Source organism: Myxine glutinosa, chromosome 4, assembly GCF_964187855.1.
Source record: "Myxine glutinosa chromosome 4, kmMyxGlut1.1, whole genome shotgun sequence".
NCBI classification, from domain to species: Eukaryota; Metazoa; Chordata; class Myxini; order Myxiniformes; family Myxinidae; genus Myxine; species Myxine glutinosa.
The window spans coordinates 195,097,049-195,115,972 of NC_136264.1; the positions used below are offsets into that span (position 1 = coordinate 195,097,049).

At 44.8% G+C, this 18,924-nt stretch overlaps 1 protein-coding gene across 2 annotated transcripts in view; it reads right to left on the reverse strand.

Moving 5' to 3' along the window:
* RAD54L2 (RAD54 like 2) overlaps positions 1-18,924 on the reverse strand; it is a 90,959-nt gene that overhangs the window by 36,177 nt on the left and 35,858 nt on the right. For both annotated transcript variants that reach the window (XM_068114183.2, XM_068114184.2), the window contains exons 12-16: positions 17,403-17,654; positions 13,958-14,076; positions 13,694-13,809; positions 13,485-13,584; positions 9,424-9,629 (exon numbers count right to left, since the gene is read on the reverse strand). In XM_068114183.2, the coding sequence (XP_067970284.2) occupies positions 9,424-9,629; positions 13,485-13,584; positions 13,694-13,809; positions 13,958-14,076; positions 17,403-17,654 (793 nt within the window). The remainder of the gene's footprint in view (positions 1-9,423; positions 9,630-13,484; positions 13,585-13,693; positions 13,810-13,957; positions 14,077-17,402; positions 17,655-18,924) is intronic.

Sequence of the window (18,924 nt, forward strand, 5' to 3'; positions counted from 1 at the left end):
TCATCCCATCACCATCAAACCGTTTGTCCTCCTCATACTTCCCTTTCTCCTATCTCTTCTGCAATCCCTGTCCCGACACACTATGAACAGCGTCCCGACACGACCCTCACCTTACTCTAGCCCTCCCCTCCCCCTATCCTGTCCTGTCCTGTACCGGATGCTCCCACTCCCTCTTTCTTAACGATATGGACCTCAAACATCTGGGGCCTACGCTCAAACCTGATTGATCTCTCCATCCAGGTTTCTTCTGACAAGCCAGAAGTAAACTGCTTAACAGAAACTTTCCTCCTTCAAGATGTCTCTGATTCCTTAATATCTCTTCCTTGTTACTCCCTCCACCGGTGTCCTTCTCTCCTGACAAGATGGAGAAGTTTCTGTCAAACCTCAACTCTGATTCGCTCAAGGTCATCTACCATCTGTTTGGAAATCAGCCAACATTACTGCTTTACACGACCGGTGTGTACCCCGGTTTAGAATAGGTACACCATATCCCTGCGTGTCGTAAGAGGTGACCAAAAGGGTTGGCGTCAGGAAGGGCATCCGGCCATAAAAACATTGCCTCAAAAAGAGAACCATGACAATTACAACTACATATGGGCAGAGCACAGCCCGAAGTATCCCGTGGGGGACCCCACTCCCTCTCGTCAAAACTCAAGGTGGGGAACCCGATCGAAGAAAGGGTGGAAATCACTCCATTTATGACGACGAAACGTCTGACTCCCGATGTGGAGATCGGTTTCTGAGGTTTGGGACATTGACAGGGAGATCAGAAGTGGTGGAAGTATTGGTCAGAAGAAGAGTGGACATATGTTGTGTGCAAGAGACGAGATGGAAGGGAAGTGGTGTGAGAATGGTGAAGGGTAGGCAGGGACAGAAATACAAGTTTGTGTGGCATGGGTGCCCAGAAGGCGTGCATGGTGTTGGTGTCCTGTTTTCTGAGGAGTTTGTAGACAGTGTGGTGAGTGTGACTAGAGTGAGTGATAGGTTGATGATGGTGAAAATGATGATTGGAAAGCTCTTGGTGAACGTCATCTCGGAATATGCTCCGCAGGTTGGTCGGAGCGATGAAGAGAAGGACAAGTTCTGGTGTGCTATAGAGAAGCTGATGGAAAACATGAAAGATGAGGAAGTTGTTGTGGTAGGAGGAGACCTAAATGGACATGTAGGAAGGAGTATGGACGGTTTTGAGGGAGTTCATGGGGGTTACGGATATGGTGTGAGAAATGGAGAAGGCGAAAGGATTTTGGAGTTTGCTGATGGAGCTGATTTGTCGATTTGTAATACTCAGTTCCAGAAAGAGGAGAATAAGCTGTGAATAGAAACAGGTTGAGATGGTTTGGTCATGTGTTGAGGAAGGATGAAAGTGACTGGTTGAGGAGAGTGATGGAAATGAATGTAGAAGGAAGTAGAGGATGGGGAAGACCGAGAAAGACTTGGATAAAGGTGGTGGAAGAAGAAATGCGGGCAAGGGGGTTATAACAAGGGGAGATGCAGAAAATAGGACAAAATGGAGAAGATTGTCATGGGGACCGCAAGGCCAACCCCTGCTCTAGCAGGGAAAATGGTCTTAAAATGCCTGTTGTTGTATTACCGCTTTACACAAAAAGGTACAAAAACAGATCCTTCCAAATACAGACCAATCAGCCTGCTCCAAATAATTAATCAGCAAGGTCATGCAATCCATCGCTTATGACATCAAATCCTTCCTCTTCTCCAATGGCTTGATCTCGGATCATCAATTTGGATACAGACCAGGTCATTCTACTCTGGACATGCTCCTTCTGCTGTCTCAACCATGGATGGAGGTCCTCAATGCCAAACAGGAAATCAGAGCCGTCTCCCTCGACATATATCATGCCTTCAATACGGTCTAGCATCCCGCACTGCTCACCAAACTCTCCTGCTATGGTAACCATGGAAACCTCCATGCATGGCTTGCAGACTTCCTCCCTGGTCACAGTCAACGTGTGGCCCTGAATGGAATTCTCTCATCTCCCCTTCCTGTTCAGGCTGGAGTTCCCCAAGGCAGTGTTCTTGGCCCTGTGCTGTTTCTGGTCTTCAGTAATGATCTCTCCGACTCTCTGGAAAATCCTCTCTTTCTTTTTTCTGATGACTCCACTCTCTGCCGCTCCATATCTGAACCCTCAGATCGGCAGGCAGCAGCTTTTTCACTCACTGCAGACCTGGACAATATCTCAAACTGATCAAACAAGTGGAACATGTCTTTCAATCCTGACAAATCTCACACTCTCACAACGTTCCTCTAAAAAGACGAACTGGACAACCCTCCCATCTACTTTCTGAACAATCCTCTTGAACAAGTTCTGTCACTCAAGCTTTTGGATCTCACTATCAGCCATGATCTTTCCAGGGAAAACCACAATTCCAAGCTGGCCTCCAAAGGCAGTTGCCATCTGGGCATCCTCCATCGTGCAAAATCCTTTCTGGGCGCTTCTGAGCTCTTCGCCACATCCAAAGCTTTCATCCGCAGCTCAATGGAATACTGCTCTCCCCTTTGGCCTGGTGCCCCTGCCTCACACCTAGCTTGGCTTCACGCAGTTGAAACGAAAGCATTCAGAATCATTGGTATCTCCCACGATGAAACCGATTTTGAGGGCCTCTCTCTCACCGCAGGCAGGTTGGTGTTCTTTCTGTCTTCTGCCAACTCCTCTCCGGCCTTGCTCCCCCTGCTCTGTCTGTGCTCTGCCCCCAAATATCCCTGCAGGACACACAAGATCTGCCAGCAACGCTCTTCTGGTGAAATTTGAACTCCTTGCCATCCACCGTTTGCCCTTCACGTGACTCGTGGTGGTCCCTCTCGGCTCTCCCCCCGTTGGTATTTTTGTGCACATAAGATTGTTCACGGTTCTGTTTAAATATTATTTAAATATGTATAACCTTTCCCCTTCAGTGTTTTACTCAGTGGTATTTTACAACACGCTGTTTTTCTTCCTATTTAAAAGGCTTTTCTCAATTTCCTCTCGAACTCATTCCACCTCAAAAAAAAGAAATTCAATATCTTATACGTCTCCCTCAATACATGGTCTAAATTCACATTCATTCCATCCCTCCTCCATCATTCTGAACCGGATTGCGAACTTGAAAATCACAACAAACCCAATTTGTTTTCAATGTTCGTCTTTCATTAATCATCCACTTTCTAAACTCCCCTCTTGCCCCTCCCATCTAAATCCCTCCCCTTGCACCTACACTCCTAAACTCCCCCCTTGCCCCGCCACTCGTAAACTCCCCCCCTACCCCTCCACTCCTGAACTCCCCCCTTGCCCTTCCACTCCTGAACTCCCCCCTTGCCCTTCCCCTCCTAAACTCCCCCCTCACTCCTACCCTTCAAAACTCCCCCCCAACCCCTCCCATTCAAATCTCCCCCCATACCATTCCTCTCCAATTCTCCATCCTCCCCCCTCCTCCTCAAAGCTGCCTCCTCCCCACTTCGTCTCCCTTCTATCTCATACCTCCACCCCCCCCCCCAACCTTCTTCTTTCCTCTGCCCCCCCTCAAACAACCCCTCTCTGTGCCTCATCCCTTCACCTTCAAACCTTTCATCCTCCTCATCCTTCCCTTTCTTGGAACTCTTCTGCAATCGCTGACACACTAACAACTGCTCTCCCTACCTCCCCCTCTCATCCTTCATCTTACCCTACTCCTCCCCTCCCCTGTCCTGTACCCGATGCTCCCCCTCTCTCTTCATTAACGGTATGGACCTCAAACATCCGGGGCCTTCGCTCAAACCTGACTGATCTCTCCATACAGGTTGCTTCTGACAATCCAGACTTGATCTGCTTAACAGAGACTTTCCTCCTTCAAGATGTCTCTGATTCCTTAATATCTCTTCCTGGTTACTCCCTCCTCCGGTATGATAGACCTGAGCCTCGGCCTGGTGGTGGGGTGGCTATCTTTATCAAAAACTCTCTTCCTCACTCTCCTTGCACTGCCCTCTCTCCTCCTCACCCCCAGGAGTACCTCTGGCTACGGCTTCCTCTCCGCTCCCACCTTTTGTTCATATGTGTTCTGTACCGTCCCCCAAACAGTGATGACTCCATCTACATTTCACTGTCTGACAACATGGACCAACTTCTATCCACTCATCCCAACTCTCTCTTCCTCATATGTGGTGACTTCAATTGTCATCATGCCACCTGGTTGGGTGTGGGTTCCTCTCTCACCAGTCATGGCACCTCAGCAAAGGACTTCTGTGACTCACTGGGATTGACACAATCTGTCAATTTCCCGACCCGGATCTCAGCCAATGGAGTATCTTCTCTTCTAGACTTGGTTATGACTAACTTCCCTGCTAATGTCTGCTGCTCTTCTTCTGCTCCAATCGGTTCTTCTGATCATGTGCTTGTCAAAGTGGACATCTCCCTGGCCATTCTCAGAGAGCCTCCTCAGCGTCGACGAGTCTGGCATTTCACTCAGGCCGACCGGGACGGTCTTCAAGCAGCCATCATCGTCTGGATTGGTCTCCCATCTCCACTGCCTCTGACATCAATTCTTCCTGGGAATTCTTCCAAAGCAAACTGATCTCTCTCATGCACAGATTTATCCCATCTCGCCTTCAGTTGTCTTACCCTTCCTCCCGTCCATGGTACACTGAATCTTGTGGTGAGGCAGTTGCCCTGAAACAACTTGCCTTTGCCTCTTGGAAGGCTAATCCAACTGAAGGAAATCTCAGTTCCTTCCACCAAGCTCGGAACAAGTGTGTGTCTACCCTCAGGAGTGCCAGGAAGCACTATCTCTCCTCACTCAAGAATGAACTCTCAAACCTGTCTCCTTCCTCCAAATCCTGGTGGCGTCTGGTCAAATCCGTTTCTGGTGTTTGTTCCCCCTCCATCCCCTCCCTTACCTCAAATGGCCACACAGTTGACATCGCACGTGACAAAGCCGAATGCCTCAACTCTGTGTTTGCCTCAAAATCCTTAGTCCCAAACCCATCTCTCTCTGTTCCCACCTTTCCCAGTCGAACCAAACTGCTCCTGGACTCTGTGACCTTCTCTCCTGACAAGGTGGAGGAGTTTTTGTCAAACCTCGACTCTGATTCTGCAACTGGACCAGATGGCATCAGCCCACGGGTTCTAAAATCCTGCTCTGCCGCTCTATCTCACCCTCTCTCTGTTCTTTTCACCCTATCCTTTGCTCAAGGTCATCTGCCAGCATCCTGGAAATCAGCAAACATTACCGCTTTACACAAAAAAGGTGCAAAAACAGATCCTTGCAACTACAGACCAATCAGCCTGCTCCCAATTATCAGCAAAGTCATGGAATCCATCATTGCTTCGGATATGAAATCTTTCCTCTTCTCCAATGGCTTGATCTCTGATCATCAATTTGGTTTCAGACCAGGTCACTCTACTCTGGACATGCTGCTTCTGCTGTCTCAACAATGGATGGAGGTCCTCAATGCCAAACAGGAAATCAGAGCTGTCTCCCTTGACATATCACGTGCCTTCGATACGGTCTGGCACCCAGCTCTGCTCACCAAACTCTCCTCCTATGGTATCCATGGAAATCTCCATGCATGGCTTGCGGACTTCCTCTCTGGTCGTAGTCAACGTGTGGCCCTGAATGGATTTCTCTCATCTCCCCTTCCCGTTCAGGCTGGAGTTCCCCAAGGCAGTGTGCTGGGCCCTGTGCTATTTCTGGTCTTTATCAATGATCTCTCCGACTCTCTGGAAAATCCTCTGTATCTCTTTGCTGATGACTCCACTCTCTGCCGCTCCATTCCTCTTCCCTCAGATCGGCAGTCTGCAGCCTCCTCACTCTCTGAAGACCTGGACAAAATCACAGACTGGTCAAACATGTGGAACATGTCTTTCAATCCTGACAAATCTCACACTCTTACTATGTCTCTCCGAAAAGATCGACTGGACAACCCTCCCATCTACTTTCTCAACAATCCTCTCCAAGAAGTTCTGTCGCTCAAGCTTTTGGGTCTCACCATCTGCCATGATCTTTCTTGGGAAAACCACATTTCCAAGCTGGCCTCCAAAGCCAGTCGCCGACTGGGCATCCTCCATCGTGCGAAGTCCTTCCTAGGCACACCTGAGCTCGTCACCACATACAAGGCTTTCATCCGCAGCTCAATGGAATACTGTTCTCCCCTATGGGCTGGTGCTCCTGCCTCACACTTGGCTCGGCTTCACGCTGTTGAATCCAAAGCTTTCAGAATCATTGGAATCTCCCGCGATGAAGCTATCTCTGAGGGCCTTTCACTCACTCACCGCAGGCAGGTAGGTGGTCTTTCTGTCTTCTACCGACTCCTCTCCGGCCTTGCTCCCCCAGCTCTCTCTGTGCTCTGTCCCCCAAATATTCCTACAGGTCGCACAAGATCTGCCAGCCACCCTCTGATGGTTAAACTGCCGAAATCTCGGCTCTCTGCTCACCTTCACTCTTTCATTCCTCTTTTCTCCCGCCTCTGGAACAAACTCCCACACTCACTTCAATCACACTCCTCCCTCCAGGTCTTCAAAACAGCTGTTCACCACCATCTCTTATCTTCCCCCATCCAAAACCTTGATCTTTTCTACCCCCACTAATTCACCCCAGATCCACCTTGTTTGAAATTCAAACTTCTTTCCTGGAAGTCTTGGCAGTGTCCATATGTTTTATACCTCTCCCACCCTCCCCCCCCCCCTTCCCATGCCTCCTCCCCAAAGCCCTCTCCCTCCCACAGTTCTCTCGATGTCTTCATGTCTCTCGGTCCCTGCTCTCAAATGTTGTGTTTGTGTCCTTCCCCCTCTCTCCCCATCTTGTCTACCGCTCCCGATGTTATTTGTTTTGTGTGTCTGTTTGTCTTTCTGTGTGATTAATGTTCGCTCTTTCACGAGCCTCGATCTTGTATCCAAAAAAAAAAAAAAAAAAAAAAAAAAAAACTGCCAAAATCCAGACTCTCTGCTCACCTTCACTCCTCCATTCCTCTTTTCTCCCACCTCTGGAACAAACTCCCACACTCTCTTCAATCCCTCTCCTCTCTCCAGGTCTTTAAAACAGCTGTTCACCACCATCTCTTATCTTCCCCCATCCAAAACCTTGATATTTTCTACCCCCGTTAAAATACCCCAAAATCTGCCTCTTTCAATCCCCAACTTCTTTCCTGAAATTCCTAGTCGTGTCCATTTGTTTTATACCGTGTACCCGCCCCCCCCCCCCCCGACTGTGTACCCCTCCCTCCTCCTCCAGCCCTCCCCTTTCCACAGATCTACCGACGTCCCTGTTCTCCACTATTGTTGTGTTTGTGTGCTTCCCTCTTTCTCCCCCTCTTGTCTCCCGCTCCCTTCATTGTATGTTTTATGTGTCTGTGCATGTTTTAATGTCCCATGTATTAGCTCTTACATGAGCCTCGATACTGTATCCAAAATAAATAAATAAATAAATAAAGTGCTTCTTCACCATTGGGAGATAGGGTCAAAAACTATATTTTGCACAGTATCTCAAAATATTATGGACAGATTTGGACGTAACTTGGCAGGCAACACACAAACGCACATACAAAAACTTCACAAATTGGTTCATGACTCATGATCCCTTACTGAAATGGAGGTGGATAACTTGGAGACCTGGGAGGACTCCGTTCCACCTTCTGAAACCCCCATATGGAGATACCAACTACGGACACACACACACACTCACTCCAAGCTATTCATCTCAAAACCCATCAATCTTCAATCATCAAGTCTATTTATGTCATTCCGTGCTAGCCCTGCCCCATGAGGCCGATTTTCAGACAATACCAGCTTTCCATATTTGTACAAGGAGCTACATTCATTCACCTGGCAGATGGTGCAGCAAACTACAAAGTGCAATGAGGGGGAATCTTCACATTACATTTATAAAATGGCAGAACTTTTGCACAGTTGCATATCTATGGCATGGACAACATGAATCTGCACTGCTGGAAGAGGTGCAGTGGAGTGGAAAATAGAGTTGACAAAAATCTGACTGAATGCTGACATAAAATCATGACAACTCAGCCGATTCTCAACCACATCACTCTCAACAACGCAGGGCTGAAAGAGTGGGTGGTTGCTTTCTATCTACTCGTTCTATGGACCATTGACAAGAGGAAAAAGCCACACCAGTTGGGGCAATTTGCTTCAATTTATGATGAACAGGATAAGCGAAAGGGGCCAGGCCATGAGATCTGCAGCTTTGCCAATACAACAAAGGACCACTTGAAGAGTGTTCTGCATTTCAAAGACATCAACAACAGATAGCCTTATAAAGCTTCAATTTTTCAATGGTGAGGGAAACCTACATGGGAAAACAGTAAAAACAAGAAAGAGCAATCAGAGAATGCAGACCCTCACCAGGAGTTGTTTTTAAGGCGTTCGTGTTAAACAAATATGGCGGCCGAACCACGTGACCAATGACGTCATTTTTTTTTTCTCCACAAATTTATCCATCGATGACGCTCAAGAAATTTCATCTTGATCAAATTACGTTTTGTACTTGTCGAATTATGACGTCATAATGGCAGCACCTATGACATCATCATTAACAAATGTCATTCCCCACAGAGAGTTGTTTACAATGAGCCACGTCTCAATTTTTTCTGTCTAGTGCTTTAGGAGATATAGAGGTGCAATGTTTTTTGTTTTTTTCCAAGATGGCGCCTGTACCACGTGACCTATGACATCATAATTATCATTGAAACATAATACAGGAGGAGGTGCACCTGTGGTGAAAATTTCCTGACAATCGGAGCAACGGTTGCAGAGAAAATCATATTTATTCTGTGCGGACAAACAAACAGACAGACAAACAAACGGACTAAAATACAATACCCTCCTCTCTGGCGAGGGTAACAAACATTTATACAATGCTTCTAATCACAACAAAGGCCGTAACAAGGCGATCCAGAATCCTGACGTGTCCGAGTGAATGCAAGCAAAACCAAAAATAGGGCCAATGCCCCTGGGCTCACCTGGTAGAACCAGGGAATAACTGGTAGGCGTGGATGACCCACAAAATATGTAACGGGGGAATTAACACTAAAGAAAGTAAATACCTGATGACTATGTGAAAGTAAATACCTATCTTGGGTATTTACCGTGAACAAATTTGAGTCTATCATGGACGATGAAGGTTGTGGTCAAGTTTTAGCAAAATCGTGTGTGCAGTTTCAGAGAAGAAAGCAAATACCAATTTTTGTGCTGTCAAACCCCCCTGTAGACTCCCTTGGACCATGATTTATTTTTTAATGCCATGAACAATCTTTGGTAGAACACGGGTGTTGAGGGTTGTGGTCAAGTTTCATTAAAATAGTGTGTGTCGTTCAGAAGTTCTGAGTGTTTACATACAGCCTGTCTCACTGACTCACTGACTCACTGACTGACAGATACTGCACGATGCTAATACCTCACCTGAACAATTTTTGTTCCAGGTGAGCTAAAAATGGGTGCTTACTGGACATCCCCTGCTTTGTGATCTGACGATCGTAGATTTTCTTCTCGATAGTGTCGTCCGAGACGAGGCGGTATACAAAGCAAGCCTTGCGCTGTCCATAACGATAAATGCGGCACACGGCCTGTGCATCGTGGCAGGGGTTCCAGGACGCATCGAAGATCACCACTCGATTGGCACCCACCAGATTGATGCCCAGGCAGCCGGCTCTGTGGGACAAAGTCCATCAAAGCAGAAAAAAAAGGATAACCATGTCTCCAGAATTGATGTCAAGTAAATATGGGCACAGGAGGAGAAAAGGGAAACTTCAAAACATTTTCAGTACAGCCTTGCTTGCAGATACACACCAGCTTGCAGATACACACCAGCTTGCAGATACACACCAGCTTGCAGATACACACCAGCTTGCAGATACACACCAGCTTGCAGATACACACAATGCAAACAGCACATATGCGCAACTCTATAAATGGTGTTAGGAAAATGGGGGATGTTCGTGTGCATAGTTCGCTAAATTATTACTTGAAAATCGATTGGTTGGTCTTGTGCGTTAGTCTGTCTGTCTGTCTGTCTGTCTATCTATCTACCGCCTACAGGTCACAATTTTAAACCAATCTTCACAAAACGTGGCGAGATGGTAGAGTTGGTCAGAAGGAAGAAACTTATTGATTTTGAGGTCAAAGGTCATCTTGAGGTCAAATTTCAAAAATTGTCATTTTTCATCCGATTGACTTGAAAATTGAACAGCATTTGCATATTGAGTCACTAAATTGGGAAACCATGTATTGCAAGGTCAAAAGGTCAAAGGTCTACTCTCGGTCAAACTTATAAAATCATAAATTTTCATCTGACAAATCATCACTTTTCATCCAATTAACTTGAAAATTAAACAGCAATTGCATAGGACCTCACTAAATTGGGAAACCTACTATTTAAGGTCAAAAGGTCAATGGTCAACTCAAGGTCAAACTTCTAATATCAATTTTCATCTGAAAAATCATCAGTTTTAATCCGATTGACCTGAGCTTTGATTAGGAACGTCAATTTTAATGTTGATGAAATGTACAATTTGATGTATCCGTGGCAACTTTGTATTTTGGGGAGGGGTAGATTTTGCAAGTATCGTGCTCTGCATGTCTTTCTTGTGTTGTGTATTAAAGCGCTTTGAGATTTTATTCCTAAGTTTATTATATCGTATGTAGCCTGTGGTTTCATCATTGCTGGAAGCAAAGCTGTGCTGCTGATGCAGTGCCCCCCTATTTCCAGTCTGCTGATTAATCATTTTGCTGACCTCAGAAGGATGACAGGCTGAGTCAACCCACCTAGTGTTATTTAACAGCACGACAGGGGCTTGAACTCAAGACCCTAAGATATTAAGCCACCTTAACTGTTAGGACAACACCAGGCTTTATTCCTCAATGAAAAACACTCTAGTGAACAAGAAACCGATTTGTATTTGAGCTTATTTTCATTCTGCTAACTCCATTAAAAATATATATGCAGTAATACCCCGGCCTACGCCATTAATTGGTTCCATAAGCTGTGACGTAACTCGGTTTTTGACGTAAACCGGGCGTAATGCCTTTTAGCTCTTTCACGAGCCTCGATCTTGTATACAAAAAAAAAAAAAAAAAAAAAGCCTTAAAATGAAGACAAACACCGTAAAACTAGAATAAATAACTCGTGAAAGTATATAACTATCGCTAAACCTTAAAGAACACTAAAAACAGATAAATAAATGAATTTGTAAAGAATAATAAATAAAATTAATAAGATTATGTTATTCACCTTAAACATGGCGTCTCTTCTGAACACAAACACACATTTTAGCAGTCTTATCCGGCGGCGCTTTTTCAGTGACGTATGCGAGAATACGTTCCCTATCATGAATGATGGTCGATACCATCGACCGTGGCAGCCCTAAGGCATAGACCTTATCGCGATTCAGTAAATATCAACAGAGGGCGCTCCACCGCAAAGCATGATGGGATCGAAAAGGGGGCAAAGGTAAACACAAACCCAGAAGAGGAAGCGTCTGTCTAGATCGACGCTGTGTTTACGGAAAGGAAGATGGCTAATGTGAAAGAAATTCAGCGTTTTTTGGCATTAAAATCCAGCGGTTTAAAGAAATATTTGAGGGAAAGGGGGGTTCCCATTGGAGAAGAGAAACAACCTGCTTATGCAAAAACAGTTACTGAATGTTGAAACCTCGATCGGCCATACAAATATCGCCGGGCTGGAACTTGTCTACAATGTTCGTCATCTTTACAATTTTTTTGTCCGACGTGTTTCCTCCTGTAGATTTGGAAATGTATGAAATTGTTCCGCTAGGTGTAATACCAACAAGGCACTTGAGAGTAGGTCTTGACTTATATTGGCTGTACACTTGCTATTGCCCCTTTCCGATCCCATGACGCATTGTGGTTGCGATTCGCGATGAGGTCTATGCGCTATCACCGACACGTTTTTCACCTTTTTCATACCTTTTAATCAGATTTAACTTATCTTCCATCGTAACCACATTACGCTTGGAAACACGAGCATTATCCTTCTTGGGACCCATGGCTAACACAGACACAGTAAAGGAATACTGTATGTCGCCTCTGTTTTGAATGAGAACCAGCAGCTGCGTGTACGTACGGTATACTGTACGTACATTTTAATATATTTTAAATGTGCTTTGTATTGTATTTTAAATTGTTTTTTAGCTTCTTTTATTGTTAATTTATGTACTATTTTATTTATTTTAAATATATTTTTAAGGGAAAAAATTTTTTTTCACGTCCGTAGGAGTGACGTAAAGTCACACATAATGACGTTCGCTGAACTGCAATTTACTCTAGAAGAGTGGCGTAAAGTCGGATTTGACATAGGTCGAAATGTCGTAAAACGGGGTATGACTATATATATCCCTTTAATGGTTCATGCAGGATAAACGTTAAACAACGATTTTCCCCAACCAAGTGTTGACAGAGGTATGCTGACCACCTTCATCCTCTTCATCAGAAAGCTTCGTTTTCTCATAGTGGTTAGCATACCGTTGTCTGCATTTGGTTAAAAAAAAAAAAAATGTTCAGCCATCCAGCCTGGAAGTAGGTTGTACATTTGAGCATGCATTTCCATGTTTGCTGCTTTGGGCTGGTTCAAAACAGCTGTTTCTCAAGCCGACCCCACCCTGAGGCTGGTTCAAATGGAGAAAGACAATTCATAGGATGCGCTGGTGAAAGTTATGAGGAAGAGGGAGTCATGCAGTGCGGTTGCGACAGTACAACTGAGGCAGAAAGAGAGTTGGGAGAATTCTGGAAATGAAATTTTAAGAGTAGAATCGTTGGGGATTCAAACAGAGAGGAGTCACGTCAGCTTTCAAAGTTAGTTAATCGACAGCCACGAAGTACGGCAAAGCGCGCTTGGTCCTGCACAGGAAAACCAAACGAATAACAAAATGGTTGATTTGGTTTGATGACGTTTCCAGTCTCTCCCCACGAGCCTGCAAATGGGCTGTGCCATTTTCTATGCTACTGATGCCCTCGGGGCTCACCTACCTGTATCAACGAGAACAAAAATGAAGTTACTATCTTTAATCGATTTTTAAATTTAAGGGGGATTTGGAATAGAAGGAAGGAGAATCTATTCAACAGCTTTATTGATCATGACCACACTTTTCAAGGATAATGTAGGCCCCATGGAGAGTAGGGATGGGTGCAAGGTTTTAGGAAGAAGGGAGGAGTTAATCTGAGAACAGAGGCGTAGAACTTGGATGCCCCGAGATCTTGGCGCTTGTTTATTTTTATTTTCCTTTTCCTTTTACTTGCTCTTGGCGCTTAGTGTTTATTTTCCGTGAAGATTTGTTTTTAATCAATTTCTTTGTGTTAATCAATTCAATCAATCAAATCAATTTAATCAATCAATTTGTTAACGCCTTCACGTCTGCAGTACGATAATGCTCCAAATTAAACCATTTGGGGAGGATATGGCCGCGTGAGCTTGCAATCGTCAAAGCTCCACGCCTTTGGGCTTTGTAAACTTCTGCCCGGAGGTGCGTAACAATGTATTCCCGCACGCACCTTGTCGAAAGCAGGAAAAGCCAGACTGCGTCGTTGGTGGGATCGTTGAACTTCTTGATAAGCCTTTCCCTTTCTGAGGTTGAAGTGCTGCCATCCAATCCTGTATGAGAGAACACATTTCAGAACAACTGAGTGTCTGCTAATGCAATTCTGTTCACACTTAGAACAACAGCACACAGCGCAGAAAAAAAAGAAACAACATCACTCACGAAAGTAGTTGTGGTTTTTAATCCAAAATGTCTCTACGTCAGCTTGACCAGGGGGCAGGCTCAGTTTCCTCTTGCTCAAAAAATCCTCAATTATATTAAGGGTCGATAGACTCTGACTGAAGACACACCGGGATTTTAAAAAGCATCCTTTTAGTTACAACACCTCACATTGGTAACGCTCTCAGCCAAAAAAAGAACAAACTATGCCCATGCATGCACACATGCAAACACAGTGCGCCTTCAAATCATAATATGATGGCAAACCTGAACACGAGAATCCTGTCTCCTTCTTTGACGCTCTCATCGATCAGGTGGAAGAGAATGACCATTTTGGGGGAGTTCTCGAGAACACCACGTTGGTAATGAGCCAGGATGTCTTTGGCCTAACAAAGAACAGCATCAATGTAAACAATGGTCCTGCACAGTGTGTACGCTAGCATGGTCAGGTATCATTCTGATCAGATGCTGGGATTCCCACCGGCGAAGCGATAACGGAAAATCCAACATTGCAAGTACAGAAAAGTATATTGGGAGCAAATGGTTATAAAACAAAACATTCTGCAATGGTTGAACAATATATAAAGCATTCCCTTATTTATGTACCCTGCCTCTAAATGTTTGAGCTGTGAAGCGCAGACTTCCAAGGCTCACGGGCCGAGTCTCAAGTCCCAAATCAATTTCTAATTGAAATTATTGCTGCTAATCTGACAGTCACCCCTTCCTCCACCCCAAAACACCCAAATTTACTTTCGACTCCATTTGTAAGTAGATGTTATTGCAAACAACCGCATTTCCGAATTGCAAGACTCGAGTCCCAGATTGTAAAGTCTTCAGCCTCAACTTGATCACGACAGCCATGTGGAACTTAAGCTGGACCAAAATGCCCAATTAAACTCACCATTGGCATTGCTTTTTAATCGCTGGCAACACAATTGGAACATCGATGCAGTTCACACAATCATGACAAATTGTGAGAAGAACCAATAACTGAAAATTTGTGACTTTACCACAAAATGTTTACAAAGTCTGTTTACGTGGTAACTTTAAATGTCTAAACTGGGGAAGTTTAAAATATATTAAAGCTAGGACATCCAGTTCCTGGTCTGTGCACATTTGACGTCGGATCGTTGGTAACAATGTTTAATGCTTCACTTTCCTTATTTCTCCTTCAGGAACAACCATACCATTTTCTTCATCATATATTCCTCCTCTTCTTCAAGGACATTTTCCAAGACTATCTCACTCCTAAATGCTTGGTCCATCAACCCTCTTACCGCACCCACAGCACCACTTTCCTCCCTACCTTCAACCATTCATTTCAACCCTCCCATTATGTCCGTCTCCCTATATCCAGATTGGGAATCTTGAAAAGTCCAGTGAAAATAGGTTGTCGTCACACAATAATCGATTCCCCTTCACGTCCATTAGTGGTGTCAAACACCTCCATGTCAGTACCCTCCCCAACAATGGCTGGAGGCCTTCAATGTCACACATGAGATCAGGGTCCGGTCGTCTCTCTTGACATGGGCCTATCTCGAGTTTTCAATCGTCTGGAATCCAGCCTTGCTCTCAAAACACTCTGCCTATGGCAGCCAAGACCAACTCCAAACATGGCTTGCTTACTTCTTCGATGCTCGTAGCCAATGTGTGGCTCTCAACGGAATCCTTTCATCTGTTCTCCCCGTCAAGGCTGGAGTGCCCCCAATGCATTGTTCTCCTAATCTTCATCAACGATCTCCCTGACCCTCTATAAAATCCTCTTTATCTATTTGCTGATGACTCCACCCTCTGCTGTAACATCCCTCATCCTTCAAATAAGCAGGCAGCAGCCTTTTCCCTCTCTTCACACCTGGGCAGAATCCCGAGCTGGTCAAACACTTGGAATAAGTCTTCCAATCCTGACAAGTCTAAGTCTCACTCTCTCTCTCTCTCTCTCTCTCTCTGAAAGGACCATCTGGCAAACCCTCCCATCTACTTTCTTAACAATCCTCCTGAAGAAGTTCAAGCACTCAGACTTTTGGGCTTCACTATCAGCCATGACCTTTCTTGTTCAAACCACGCTTCTAAGTTGGCATCCAAAGCCAGGTGCCGACTGGGCATCCTCTATCGTACAAAGTCCTTCCTTGGCACACCTGAACTCCTATCCACCGACCCGATCGATTACTTCTCTCCCTCTGGGCTGGCTCGCCTGTCTCACACCTTGCTCAGCTTGATGCCATGGAAACAAAGGCCTTCAAGATCATTGGAATCTCTTGCGATGAAGCTGAGTATATGGGCCGATCACTTCAACATTTCAGGTCGGTGGTCTCTCTGTCTTCTACCACCTCCTTTCTGGTCAAGTTGCACCCTCCGCTCTCTTCTTGCTCTGTCTCCCCCAGGTGTCTGCAGAGCAAATGTGGTCCCCCTCAGGCCAGTAACTCCCAAAATCCAGTCACTGCTCACCTCCACTCATTCGTTCCTCTTTTTCCCTGCCTGTGTAACCAACTTCAACATTCTTTTCAATCTCTTTCTTCCCTCCAGGTCCTCAAGACAGCCGTTCAACACCATTTCAGATCATCCCCAATCCAAAACCATGATGCTTTCCACCCCCGTTAACCTTGACAAAACCCCACCTCTTTCCGTGTTTTCAGTTTTTCCTTCCCGAGAGTATGCTTTGAGCCATCTTGTCCACCCACATGTCCTCCCCTAGCCATCATTCTTCTCCACTTCCCATATTTCTCCAAGTCACCCTCAATTTTGCCCCTCAGCCCTGTTATTGGTTGGTTCTCCCCCACCTCCTCTCTTTCTACTGTTCCTTTTGTTCTCTTTGGTTCTGGTCGGTTCTCTATTCTAGCTCCTCCACCATTTTAGACATTGTATTAAAAAAATTAAATTGCTGAGCCCATATTCTCACCCTTTTTCACACATTCCTTTCCTTGTGCTGCAAATCCATTTGTTGTCATCGCCTCTGTTTTCTGTTTGGCCCAATTTGTCTGTTGATCCATTGTCCCCTATCGTCCTGCTATTCCATGAGGCCTTATCCATGCATTCAACTAGAGTATTACACCATTATACATAATTGTTCCAAGTTTGATTTAAATCCCCTCAGCTGTTCTCAAGTATCACATTTTTACCTGACATGACCTCTAAATTTTGACTTGTGATGCAAAAATCTAACCAGTTCATCTTTTCATCATAATATACACTCATACCAATTTTGTCAAAATCCCATCACTAGTTCACAAGTTAGCGCAGTAACAGAATTTTTACCTCATGAGACGTCTGACCTTTGACTTCTTGACCCCACCCCATAATCTAATCAGTTCATCTTTGTGTCATTATACATACTTGTACCAAGTCTGGTCAAAATCCCATCAATGGTTCACAAGTTATCGCAGTAACAACATTTTTACCTAATGGGACGTCTGACCTTTGGTCTCTTGATCCCGATATCTAATCAGTTCATATTTAGCTCATTATACATACCTGCACCAAGTTTGACTTGGATCCCTTCAGCCGTTCTCAAGTTATCGCGGTAACAAAAACCTATCACGGACGCACGGACAGACAGATGGACGGCCAGCCAGACGGACAACACAAAAAGATAATGCCTCCGGCAACTTCCTCGGCGGAGGCATAAAAAGTAATGAAAATTCAATTTTCAAGCATTTATGAAAGAGGAGGGAAAGCGTGGGTTTTCAGCGAGTTGGCATTGGGGGAGAAACCTCACCCATTCATAGGTGATGACCTGTCCCCCGCGCTCCTGGAAGGGTTGAAAGCCCACATTCTGCACGTAACGGTTGTTACCGTGCTGTTGGGCAGCGCTTCCTCCCTCTGGCCCGTTTATAGACTTGCGCTTGTTGTGTGGGCGCTCCTTGGACAAATTGGGTCCCAGCTCTGATACCTCGAGGTCGAGATCCGGATCGGTAACAAGAGTCTCCTTTTGCATGGCCTCGTGCAAAATGTCTGAGTGGTTCCATATCTAAAGTGAGTCATGACAAAATATCCTGAGAAACAAACCTCAACTAGATGATATTCATAGCACAGTCAACTTCGTGCGAGCCAACTCTTCTGTTTTTCGGAGGGTTTTTTTCTTTGATCCAATATGGCTGCCAGACCACATGAGCATAAATTTATATTTATATTATAATATTTATATTGTATATACCACATCATAAATTTATATTCTCTAATATAATTGTTGTGTAGATCACGCTCAATAAATTTCAAACTGATCAGACTGAGCGTTGGCCCTGTAAAATTATGACGTCATAATTAAGGCACCAATGATGTCATTGTTAAGAACATATATTCCCCATGCGGAGTTCTTTACAATGAGCCATGTTTCATTTTTTTCTATGGAGCTGTTTCAGAGACATCGAGGTGCGAAGGTTTTCCAAGATGGTGCCCATACCACGTGACCTATGACATCATAATTATCACAAATTCTAGAGGCGGCGGCACTCATATGGTGAAAAGTTTGTGTCAATCGGACCAACAATTGCAGAGAAAAAAAAATTCATACCGATTGAATCAAGCGTTGTACTTGTGGAATTATGATGTCATAATGAAGGTACCGATGACATCATCATTAACATATCTTTTTTCCCAAGGGGAATACTTGACAATGCACCATGTCTCAATTTTTTCAATGGAACGGTTTCAGAGATATAGAGGTGCAACGTTTTTCGATTTTTCTAAGATGGCGCCTGTACCACGTGACCCATGACATCATGATTATCATTAAAAAAAACAAATGCTACACGAGGAGGTACTCCCATGGGGAAAATTTAATGTATGTCAGACTAACAGTTGCAGAGAATTTTTTTTTCATACTGATCAGATCAAGCCTTGTACTTGTCGTATTATGACGTCAGAATGAAGGCACCAATGGACATCATCATTGACATATCTTATTCCCCATGGGGAGTACTTGACAATGAGCCACGTTTCAATTTTTCCATCGAGCGGTTTTGGAGATATAGAGGTACACCATTTTACCAGGATGGGGTCCGTACCACATGACCTATGACATCATAATTTAAAAAATTCGAGGCAGAGGCGCTCCTCTGGTAAAATTTCGTGTCAATCGGACCAACGGTTGCCAAGAAAATGGATTTTAAAAATGCAGACACGCACGTACGCCACACGGACGCAACTGATCGCCTGACCCTGCTTTTCGCTTCGCGAGTGCAGGGTAATAAACATGAATCATAATGTGAACAGTGAACACTCCGAATAACGATTTTTAC